General features: G+C 42.7%; 1 protein-coding gene across 1 annotated transcript in view; it reads right to left on the bottom strand.

Moving 5' to 3' along the window:
- Positions 1-3,162: 3,162 nt before the first annotated feature.
- The window catches only part of dock4b (dedicator of cytokinesis 4b), a 105,589-nt gene continuing 96,236 nt past the window's right edge, over positions 3,163-12,515 (bottom strand). The window contains exons 48-52 of the mRNA XM_070853742.1: positions 12,274-12,383; positions 10,168-10,240; positions 7,869-7,985; positions 7,018-7,079; positions 3,163-4,673 (exon numbers count right to left, since the gene is read on the bottom strand). Of these exons, the coding sequence (XP_070709843.1) occupies positions 4,215-4,673; positions 7,018-7,079; positions 7,869-7,985; positions 10,168-10,240; positions 12,274-12,383 (821 nt within the window). The 3' untranslated portion in view covers positions 3,163-4,214. The remainder of the gene's footprint in view (positions 4,674-7,017; positions 7,080-7,868; positions 7,986-10,167; positions 10,241-12,273; positions 12,384-12,515) is intronic.

The following is a 12,515-nucleotide window of genomic DNA, read 5'->3' on the forward strand; positions in this document are numbered from 1 at the left end:
CACACACACACACACACACACACACACAATTGTTCAAGGTCCCTCGGTCATGCAGCGCGGTTCTTTCAGCAGAGAGGAGAGGGGGGTAATTAGATGCTTTGTGATGAACAAGAAACTTACCCCCTTGTGTGAGTGTGTCACTTTATTTGTACCTTCATACTCTAGCCATTGACCTCCATTTTTGCCTGACACAAGTGTGCAGCCATGTTGGCTCCTCTGTGAGGCCCTACCTGGGGCACGGTGATGCTAAATGCTAACATCAGCTTGCAAACATGCTAACCATGACAATGCTAGAATGCATGTATGTAGCAGGCATGAACAACAACTGGACCACGGCCGTACTGCAACAAACCCAGAAAGCATTTTTAACAAAGGCCATCATTGTAAAACAGATGTGGAGTAAAGTTTCAGCTACAGACAGTCAGCCGTTACTCTTTGTGGTACATATTTTTAAGCCAAGGGGGTTAAAGGAACACTGCTGTCAGCTGCATTATCATTTCAGTGTAAGCGATTCTCATTGGACTGAATATGCACCATCTTGTTTTTCCATTCATATCATTCCACTCCTTGATATTCCTGTCCATACTTTCACATTTCACATTTTATTTTATGATACATAGTGTAAATATTCCATAGTGTAAATATTTATTTATCATCACAACACATATTTATTTTGCTATTGCTTTATTTTCCAATGTTGCTTTTATTCACACTTTATTTTGTTCTATTGTTGCTGCTGTAACATGTAAATTTCCCCCTATGGGTGATCAATAAAAGAAGTCTAAGTCTAAGTCTTTGCCTTTGGTATCCAGTTCTTTCAATACATGTTCATCATATTTAAAAGTGTTAGTAGTGAACACAAAGTACAGCAGAGGCAGGTGATGTCATTAGTTTGAGCTAATTGATCTTACCTGATCCCAAGGAAATCCAAAGTAAAGTCAGCATGACAGTAACAGTGTTACATTTTAGGGACAGTCCTTCTCACTAGCTTTCAAGAAGTGATGGATTTACATTCTCACATGGTTCCTGCCAAGACCTGCCAGTCCTGTTTCTTCCCTAAATCACTTCCTGCTTCCTCCCAGAGAAGGAAGTGAGCCAGGTGTGACCATTAAAGTTCATTTCTAAGGATGCCTCATGTCTTAAGTGGGGGAAGCTCCTGGTTTGAGCTTTGGGTCCAAAGACTCCGTGTTTTTATGTCATTAACCCTTAGAGGTCCGAGGTCCGAACAGATCACGTGACCAAAATATTTACGCAAGCGTTGCAATAACAAACGCAGCACCTGCCCATCCCGCTGTTACGCACGGATACATATTTTTGTACTGTTAAATTAATTAGTTATTAATTAATTAATCTCCAGTTTCACATGGTCGATCAACGTCAAACAAAAACTAGGAGAGAGTTTCTAATCTGCACTTTCCAGTGAAGTGGACAACAGCTGTTTCGGCGCTTTGAAAATGTCACGTGATCTGAACACGCCGGTGTGATCTGGGTCCTCTGAGGTGATGTTACATTTAGCCAATATTATATAGTTATAAATCAAAGATTAATGTTTAAATATTTCACAGAATTAATTTGCTACACTTGACACAAAAATATTATACCTTATCACATCACTCGCTTTCTCTGTACCCATTTTTTATATTTTAATAGATGATGTTGAGTTATACTTAACTGTAATAGTATTTGTTGAAAATAAATATGGGACACACTTCATGCTAGAAACAGGGGTGTAAATGTAGTAAGGACTCCCTCAGCTTTACATAAAACTGGAACCAAGCTTCCCCTTTTTTGGCAGCCATCCTTCAGCAGGGATTCCCGTCTTGATGAGAGACATTTTGGACACGTGGAGCTCAGCACATTCTTGGGTTCCTCTCAGTTCCGCAGTGATGCATTTACTACCACAGGTCTCCTCAAACACAGAGCGTCACCACATATTTTCCTACTTTAACTGATCCCAGTTCCCCTTGTGCTCCATGATCCCCACTGCTGCCTGGGGAAAATGTCGCATGTGCTGATGTTCACAGGATCTGCATCAGATCTCACACCCCAACAGAAGCTGTGTCCACCAATAACACAACAGTGACCACATGATCCCTAGCTGGCTTCCCCCCTCAAACAATTGACCAATAAGATTTATTAGAGGCACTGATGGCCGATCAGATTAGATCTCTGCGGCGTTGTCCTGTGAATCCTCAATCCCCCATGAAAGAAGACAAATCTTGAAAGTCTCATAACGCAGATGTCTGTAAGTCAGTTGGTATTACATAGGGCAGTTTATTGAACTTGTAAATGTGTTAGGTGTCATTATGCATGACCTTAGTTTTTCTACACTCACAAAACCATAAAAGTTTGAACATTTATAATAATAATTTGCTGCTTCAACATTACATTCAAAGCTGTAAATTGTTATAGCTACATTTTGTTAAAAACACAATATTTACATTAATTGTAATACACAAATTTTTATATTTGGCATACTTACATTAATCTCATATAATTTACAGGTTCTCAAGTACTGATTAATGTGAATATTTAATCTCAAAAATTCACAACAAATCAAAAAGCAAATTAACCATACAAAAATGAAACATACAAACGATACTAAAGCTACCCCCCCCCCTCCCCAGGATGCATGGATTTAAGATTGATGAATGCTTTATGCCAAAATGTTCTCTATTTTACAAAACTATGTGAAACCTGCCCGCCACAGAACACTTACTTCACTGCAGCGCTGAAGCGTGGTTGAACTGAGCGACTAATTATCGCGGAGTCAACTCACGCCCACCTTTTTAATCAAACACATAGTAAATCTCAACCATACAAATATTTGACAATGATTAGTTTGTAAATATTTTTCAATAGAGTGTCAGTCCTTGTGTGTTTTAAGGTGACTGCTGACAGTGAAACTCTGTTCCCAATTACTGCTTTGTCAAATAGAGAGTTCATAATAACAGTACAAGTCATGGTATAGATAATAAAGTCTTGTTTGTGCTTGTCTTGATTTACATCTGATCAGTAGATTACAGTTTCCTTAGGATTTTTTTGGGTGGGAAAATCACTTGATACCTTAAAAATGAGATTTCAGCCAAGCACTTCCAAGGTTCTTGATTCCAGGTCCCAGTTTAACAAAAAAAACGAAAAAAAAATATCTTTACAGCACATTGTACATTTTCCTTTGGCACAATACTTGTTTCCCCCACCCCTTCCCCACCCCCCAAAACATCTGCTGTCATGTACATCATGCAGGAGGGATTGGGTGTGTTCACATGAATGGCAATGGCCAAAGTCCAGCTTCTGAGCATGCGGTTGCACCAACGTTCGCCCATGCGTTTGGTCCAGGCTCGTGATTTCATCCTTAATGGGGGCAGTTTTTGGCAAGTGTGAAAGGTTTGAGGCGATTTGAGAAAGAGTAGGGCAGTAGAGTGGCAACTTCCCACTGAAAACCTTTCTATTTTTCCGATTCACATACTGTATAACCATGTGGAGCTGAATTAGCCTAAAAACTTTCTGAGGGACCTTTCTTTAATCACTGCATACGAAATGACAAAATTTCCTTCGAATTTTCAAAGCGGGCAAAAAATGCCAGTGTAACAGCATTTTATCATTTAATTTGAATACGTTTTTATATCAAAAGTTTAACTTTTTTGTGCCATTGCTCTTGTGGATATGACTTTGGGAACACAACCTTGTCTACTACGCTTCACTGAAATGCATACTCGAGGCCTCTAGCACCTTTTTAGCCATACAGTATACAAATGTACAGAGTTGTTTAAAAAAAAAAAAAAAACGTGCAAGACTCACGGATAAAAGACTCTGTTTCCAATACTTAAGGCAAAAACAATTCTCATATATACCAATATACATATATTTCAGATTATTTCATCTATCAAAACTGTGTTTTTCTAGAGTGTTCTGGTAAACATACATTGTGACTGACTGTGGTGACCTATTGTACGTACTAGAGCTAAAAGTGCGGAATGACCAAGTCAAAGTCAATGCAATGCCCTCTAGCAAATACAAAAAGAAACATCATTACTTGACAGTTTCTTCAGTTTTTTTTGACTGCCTGTTAATCTATAGGCCGTGTCTTTTATTGGAGTGAAGGTCAGGAATGCCAAACTGAAGGTCACTAAAAACAAGTGAGTGCCCAGTAGAAAAGTGCAAAATACGCCAGTGTGTTTCTTCAAGCTCTAGACCTGGACCCGAACCAGCACCTATAGCTGGGACACCTTCCTGGGCAGAGGCCTTGGTCTGGGGACTCGAGGGTCAGAAGTTCCGTCCAGCTTCATGCTGCCTGTGCGGAGCTGGTGAGGCTTGGGTGGAAGGGCCGGGGGGTCCGTGGCCTGTGGGGGGATGGAGAGGCTGTGGGGCAGCGGCACAGGCCGGCGGGGGTTGTTCCTCTCGTAGACGCTGTAGGGGGGAGGCGTCTTGTTCTCCCTGCGGACCGGCTCGTCCGAGCTGCTGGAGATGGAGTTTGGCAAGGTGGTGGGAGGAGGCAGCGGGTGGGGCGGGTGCTCGCCTGTGGGCAGCTCGGTGCCCGACGCTTCCGACACGCTGCAGCGACTCAGGGAGGAGATGCCACTGCTGTAGCTGCCGGAGAGGACCGGGGAGTTGGAGACCAGGCTGGTAGACTGGCACTCGGTGGGCGAGGGGGTGAAAGGTGGCACTGTGGTCTAAAAGGGAGACAGACAATGACAGGGAATCACATAATGTGCTTTTCATAGTGTGGAGCAGTTGGAGGACCCTTTGAAATAAAGTAAAGGGTTTTTCAACTAAGCAAATAGGCTCCCTTATGTGCCAATTTTGTCTATGTCTTATGATCAAACGCTTCAAATCAGCCAAATAATCATCAAAATAGTTGCTGATTAATTTTCTACTGAAACATTTAATGGAGTAATTGCCTCAGCTCCATAGTAAAGCGAACATCTTTGGGTTTTGGACTGTTGCTAACACAAAAGCAGCAATTCCAATAGATCACTTTGGATTCTAGGAAATTCTGATGGATGTTTTCAACCATTGTTCGAGCTTTTTTTTCTTCTCAGATTGTTAAAAGGACTTTTGGAGAGAAATTAAAAATAATCTCTGGAGCCTCTGAGGGTTCAACTACAAGGTTTGGAACTACGGACATACCATTACTTTGATTTGAACTTTTCTATATTTTTTTTGAATCACGACAAAATGGTAAACACATAACATAGCAGAGTACAGTCAGCCATTTATGGTAATCTTGCATTCATATTGTATGCATCCTCTATCCTGCTGTCTCCAACGTGTGCTGACACAGCCATACAGCAACGATAAATACTTAAAGAAATAAATAAATAAAGTGAACAGATTGAGAGGGCCAGGTTTTTCCACTCGATCACCCGGCCTTGTGCACCCAGACGAAAAAACACAATATGCTGCACTTCCCCCCTCAAAAATCCGATCACTCAACAAAATGTTTTTCTAAGCAATTACACCATGCTGCCATAATATCTGCTAAAGCTTAATTGGATCTAGTGGAGTATACATTTGATCAGTAAGGTCGTGTTGTTCATGCTACAGGGGGCACACAGAAAGAGAGGTATCCATTCGACATGCACGACTGGACAAACCTCTTCACATCTGAGGTGAGGGCGCTGAAAATCAGTATATTTAATACAGTGCTGACAAGCACTTTAAACTCCTGACCCAGTTTTCCAGAGAGAGGCTACGACCACATATCATTTCTACCTCTGGAGATGAATAAGTGCAGCCCTGTCAGACTGGCACCGTGTGTTTTCTGCGAGTTCGCTACTGTCCTGGGGTTTGTGGTCTGGTAATGGGCCTCTGGCTACGCTGACTGATGCGCGTGTGAATTCATGTGCCAGATAATGGCGCCCGCTGGAGGTCCACGGAGGACCCGTCTCTGGCTGTGCTGTGATGGGCAGCTTGGTACTTCGCTCCAGGCCTCCTCTTTTGCCACAACACACTCACAAACACACACATGCATGCACCGATGTGGCGGAACGCACACACCTAACCGCACACACAAATCTGATTGACAGAGCATGCTGAGCGCCAAGCTGTCACTCACACTTTGGCTTCCAGACTGTCTCTCTCTCTCTTTCCGCCTCGCACACACACACAGACCACACAAGCAACCGCATTCTTGGTAGTTGTCACTTGTAAGAAGACATCACACCCTCAACAAAGCCGGGAGCTTAGCACTGCTGCCTGTGACAAGCCCACAAAGGAGATAACAGTTAGCAGGAGACAAGCTTCAGTTCAACAACAACTTTTCAAAACAACTTTTTACCCTCATTAAGAGCTCACTCTGCGCTCAGCTAACCTTTCCAGGACCTCTCCTGCTACTGCGGACTGGTATTAATTACTAAGAGGCTCATTAACAATAAACTAGAGCTCGGAGACGAAGCCTGAGTAATCAGTTTAACTGCTGATAAACATAAACACACCTGAGGTCAGAGATATTAAAAACGTGTTCAACACCTCTCAGTTGCGAGTTGCTGAAGAGAACATTCAGTACAGCACAAAGAGGTCTCACAGCACCAATAGCAAAGGCAGAAAAATGAACAAATAGAGCTCAGTCTTTGGACTTTAAATTAACCGACAAGTACATGTACTGACGTTGAAGAAATCTGGTCGTGCATATATTTGGCAAGCAGGTCAGGTGACATCCTCACAGAGCCTGAATTAAACACAGTGGACAACAGCTGACATCTACCAGGTGTACATTTAGTGAATACAACAAATGTCCTCTGGCCAGTCCCATTTTGGGTCCTCTTCAGGACAGTGGTGTCATAAAAACTACAAAATCAGCAGCACTGGAAGAGTTAGTAGCTTTAGTGAACAGTAATGCAAAGCTCCCAGGCCTCGGGTTGACACAGAGTAGGATAAAGACCCAGGAGCAGGCCGCGAGACGTTAGCACTGCAGAATAAACGCCCAGAGGCAACCACTAAGCAAGGTCAGGCTGTCTCTGGGAAAAACAAAAGCCAAAAACTTACAGGAAATGAGCGACAGAATCGGAAACCAACCTTTTGCGGCGATCTGGACGTGGAGACGGGGGACTGCGACCTCATGTTTTTAGCCGAGGAGCCTGCTGACAACCAGATGAGAGGGATGGAGGGAGGGGAGAGGGAAAGAGGGCATAATTCAAATTAGTGGAGCGTTTTCTTCCATTCACCGGGATGACACAGCGTGAGTCATGCAAACATACACACTTGGAGCTGAGAGGGCCAGTAGCTTAAAGCATCAATGAGTCAAATAAGCGCTGATGTTCTGCAGGTCCTTTAGGCTGCCTTAAGCTGTGTCTACATCCAACAGCTGTTACTGTTTGATGCAATGAGGGCAGAGAAAGTGAGGGGGGAAAAACACTCCATCTGCTTATTACGCTGCTGGGCAGCACAATATATCAGAAAGCACTGGGGAATAAGTCAAGTCTGTTGCATCTGTAAATAAGTAAATGACTAAAAACACAGTTTGAGTTGATGGTGGAGAAAACTGATGTTGAAATGTAATGACATGCATTTCTCAGAGAGCCTGAAAGTGAGAAATAAACACAAATCTGGGAATTGACTGGAATTTCAATCACGATTGACTTCAGCCCTCTCACAGTCCAGAGAGAGTTTTAAACTTGTCCTCTGCTGAACTAACACATCTCACACCAGAAAATATCAGCGTTTCAAGCCAGTTAGTAAAGAAAATGCTGTTGTCGTCACATATGTGGATCGTATTAGGAGCAGCAAGCCAGGAAACAGTAGCCGAGAGCCTCAGATGGGAAAACGCCACAGCGGGAGGAGGTGGAGAAAGCACCAGGTGTCAAAAGCCAGAGTGGAAAATTAGTACCATTCTTCATCGCGGAATTCACCGTGATGGGCCAGTTTACCTGAGTATGGTGGCCTGGGAGGTACAGGGGGGCATAGCAATTTGCCCACAGAGTCAGAGAAGGATGGAGCGCCCTCTTTGACACTGTCAAGGCTCCAGCTACTGGGTGTGGGTCTCACTTCGAGTACACAGAAACATCACAAGTCACTCAGCAGGTTATGGTATTACACTGGAGAACAACGTGGAGAACACAGTGGACTCGTGCACAGTTCAGTTGGATGGAAACAAATGAGGAGTGATTGACACGGTCCGACCTGCAGCAATACTGCTTTCACACCAAACAGGAGGCGCATTAAAGACCCTAAAACGTACTTTTACAATCAGCTTCTTATCATAAGTGAAGGGATTCAACATGAACACGCCACCTTCTGCCAAATTAATAACACTGTTGCTTATTTCACGAGTGATTTCTGTATTTTCATTTTCCTCTGTCTTCTCATGTTTTTAAAGCGGCCAGACTGGAGCTGGAAAAAGGTGATGTCACGTACTTCCTCGCACCAATCAGGATTAAGCAATGTTTTAATCAGAGTGTGATGACAGTTATCAAGTTGTCTACAGTACATCTTCTGAAGCATGTTTCAATCTTTGATGTGTTTCCTCCTCTCTTGCACTATCAGAGGGACTGCACATGATTTTAGTCCCCGAAAGTGTTTCTTTATTCCTAACGAGTAACAGTAACATTACTTAACGTTGTTGGACAGGACACAGAAATGCAAAATGTTGCTTAAGGTCAGGCAGCTAAAGGAACCTCTAGAGGAGCAATATTAGTGGCTGGCGGAGGATAATTGGGAGCATACAGTGTCACATATATGCAGGTCACTGACTTTGCATTAGAACAATAATTACTTCATATTTCAACTTGTCTGTTTTTTACACATTTAGTTTTTATTTGCTGACAAAAACTGTATCTGGTCCTAGTTCTGCATGTACATGTCATATCAACAGGAATAAACTGTAAAGCAGCTACGGTGACATTCAATCAGCTGTACAAGTTCTTAAGTGGCTACTTCAAGTCTGGGAGCTCCAACTAGTTCAGACATTTCTGTAAAAATAAAATGTAATCAGAGACTATAATTGAAATCACAGTCGGGGTGATTGGTCAGGTCACAGTTATTACAGTAAAGTAGCGGTAGCCTGATGGCTCTGGGTCGACACGGCTATTGAGCTTCAAAACGCTGTTTTTCTTCTTCATTTCGTTGCAAAGTGATGCGTGTTCTATTTTAACAAGACTCTATATTTGGTATCTGAAGTTACAGTTGAAGGTTGAAGGCAAAATGTGACAAACAACACTTTTATACAGCAGGTTTTGTGTAAATTCTGGCACGTTTCATCATCGTTGTATCCATGAAGGTGTCATGCCGCCATATTGTTGCTCTTCATACATTTCTCACTGCATTATTTACTGATCACACTTTAATCACATGGTAAGGTGTGTGTTTGTGTGAGAGTTGCGAGGAAGCATTCACATTCGCACGCTTCGCTCTTTATTTTAAGGTGACTCTTCCGCAACCCTCCCTAATTAGTTCACAGTGTTGTGAAAAAGCTGCACTCTCTTTGGCACTGGAGAAAGGACACAACTTTCCCGTTTTCACTTTGTAATCAGAGTTTTGCAGAAGTTCTGAAGAAAAGTAATCAAACTGTTAAGGGTATTTTATTAATTACTCTTGGAAGGGGTCAGCTCTCAGTTTCAATTCACAGGCAGATTTTTTTCCCCAGAAAATGCAGGAAATATGCATCTCTCCTAGACGACGCTCAGCAAAATGACAACTAGGGGGCTTAACTAATAGATATGCATTCATACATATGAATGTCACTCACGTTGCAGGAATACTATCTGCCATTTCATTACCCTTTCAGGATGAGGGAAGATGAAAAGCTGTAATCTAGACAGTGTGTATGGTTAGGAGTCAGAGGAAAATGGAGCCCAGAGTGTGTGTGTGTGTGTGTGTGTATCCCGAGGAGCTCCCTGAAGCAGCTGTGTGAAGACAGATGCCTCCAGTCCGCTCTGTGGTCAAACTGTCACACACACTGCATATCTGGACAGATGACCGCCACAATGGACAGTGGCATGAGCATCAGTGAGTAATCGAGGAAGAGGAGACATCCGTGCTTACTGTGCTAACACCGAGGAACAGCAAAATAATAAACTGTACACTTCACCTTTGAAATTATTATCATTCTGCTGGAGGAAATTCGCTGCAAGGTGAGAGCACATTTCACTTTCTGAGTGTTGAAAGTGGACAGTCCTGAGTGTGGAGAGGTGAAGGATCTAAAATTACATGCTAAACACGGTGTTTTACCTTTGTCAGGTGCTGAGAGGTTGGGGTCACTCCTTGGTAAAGTTGTATCGCCTATCTGATGCGGAGGAGCTCTCTGCACGAAGAAGAAACAGTCCAGATTACCGCCAAACACATCCAGCAGGAAACAGTGTATGTGGGATAAAACGGCCAAATGCCACCTTTAATGCAAAGAGGAGCAACTGAACACTTCGGATGGTGGAAATGAATATGTCCCTTACGATTTCAATAGAACGGACAGAGGAAGACACAGACAGAGAGAAAGAGTGTTGAATGCATAATGACCTTTATGTCTAGAAGCGGTGTGATATTTGCAGAAGTATCCTCCTTAGAAATCATAGAAATATGATTTTTTTTTTTTACCTAGCTGCTAATTACAGTAAATGCTAAAAGTGATAAAGGTTTCTAATAATCAATATTCCATCAGAAGCTAATAGCTCATCCTTTGCAGCTGTCAGGTTAGAAATAATTGCCATAACTGTCCCAACATCTAGTCATCTGGATACGTAGAATGACTCTTGATCGAACACTAACAGGCTGAGGAAAACAGGTGAATTGTGTCGGTGGTGTCGGCACGAACTGGAAGAGATGAAAGGCCTTGAAAAACAAACACATTATTTTGCTGTTACAGTGGCTTTGTCACTGGAGGATTTGGAGTGCGTGGCTGCGTTTCGTGCTGCCCTTCAGCTAGAGAGGAAACTGCAATATCATGTTGTTCTTGTTGTCTCTTCTTGTGGCAACATTAGCTTGCTGCACTGGAATGTTTTTTAATGGAAAATGAGGCAACGCAAGACTGACTGACTTTAATAAAACAACGGTAACATCGGCTGCTCTTGAAAAAACTGCAGTCCTCTACTACAAAAGGTCTCATGGCATGTGTCTAGGAGGACAGAAGTCACCCATTGAGATATGCTGTACAATACGAAGGTCGCTTTGTTTTCTGCACCCGTATGCACCTTATGGTTGACTGCAGTATTGGGCAAACATGCCTGCAATGTATAGATTTTGTCTTCTTTCAAGTGAGCACGACCGGCGAGAAAAACCATCTGTGAGGGTCACAGATGAGAGAAAAATGAGTGTACTTCTTCCATTACCCTCTTAAGAAAAAACAACACACCCAGGGTGGATATGTCTGTTTACAGTATGGAGCTGCAAAGTAGAAAAGAGGAAGTGTTGTGTTAGCCCCATTCTGCATTATCATTTCAATTTTTTTTACTTGACATGGAAACGTAGAATATTTTGTTTCTGAGAAATCAGGTTTTGTGCAGACGGCTCTAATTACCGTAAAACCCATGAGGCTCGGCCACCGTTGCTATGGAAAGTAATAGCTGTGGTGAAATCAAAACAATTCTTTCTTTCAGTTGGGAATAAACGCAGCAACATGGCCGCACGTGACAGAATTTTAAACTGTGATTGGATTGGTTTTCTTGCCAAAATGCACCTTGGGAGGCATGATTAATTTCTCCCCTTGCGCTTTTATGTACCCAGTATTTTACCGTCAACTCTTTATCAAAGAGCCAGATATTTTCTAACGCAGTTCTGCATCTTCTGTCCTGATGATTAAACCAGGAGAGTGTCTATGGAGGAAATGTACGGGTCTGTTACAACAACAACCAGTGGTGCCTGAAATAGCTTCCCTCGCTTAGTAACTCTACTGTGATTCTTTGGGCATGCTAATATGCCAAAGGCCTACATGAAGTCACACATTGTGGTTGGCAAATGAATTGCTCTTCCAGTATCCCATCTAACTAAATGGTTTAGATGAACAGTTACGGAGTGTAATTCTATTGCTAGCTCACCTTTACATCAGCACCTCATTATTGTTTATTTAATTTTTATTTGAACCAAACATAGACCTGCTTGTGTTTTAACCTAATCGAATCACCTATAATCACTTGTTAGCATGCAGTGAGCTGCATTGCTCTATTTGACTTGATGGTAAGAATCCATTGTATACTGGAACACAAGGTGTAGCCAAATTATATACATGGCTATACAGTGCCACTCACTCTGGTCATACTGCCTTAATGTGTGTGTAAATGAACGTGTGTGTGTAGATGAATGTGTGTGTGGGCATGTGTGTGTGTGTGTGTGTGTGTGTGTGTTAACCTGTGCAGGGTCCAGCGGGTTGGGGAAGATGGCGCTGACTGGTCTCTCTCGTGGAGACAGACAGGCATTTTCTCGGGAATGCTTGTGTTTTTCTGCCATCTGGGGTGAACCTGAAATGGCCAGTACAGAATGTTAGAGCATCAACACACACACACACACACACACACACACACACACGAGCATGCGAAACACATAAGGGACCAAATAGCAGCAAGGTGTTAGACTATTACCCACAAATACTG

The sequence above is a fragment of the Pempheris klunzingeri genome, chromosome 22 (genome assembly GCF_042242105.1).
Source record: "Pempheris klunzingeri isolate RE-2024b chromosome 22, fPemKlu1.hap1, whole genome shotgun sequence".
Lineage (NCBI taxonomy): Eukaryota > Metazoa > Chordata > Actinopteri > Acropomatiformes > Pempheridae > Pempheris > Pempheris klunzingeri.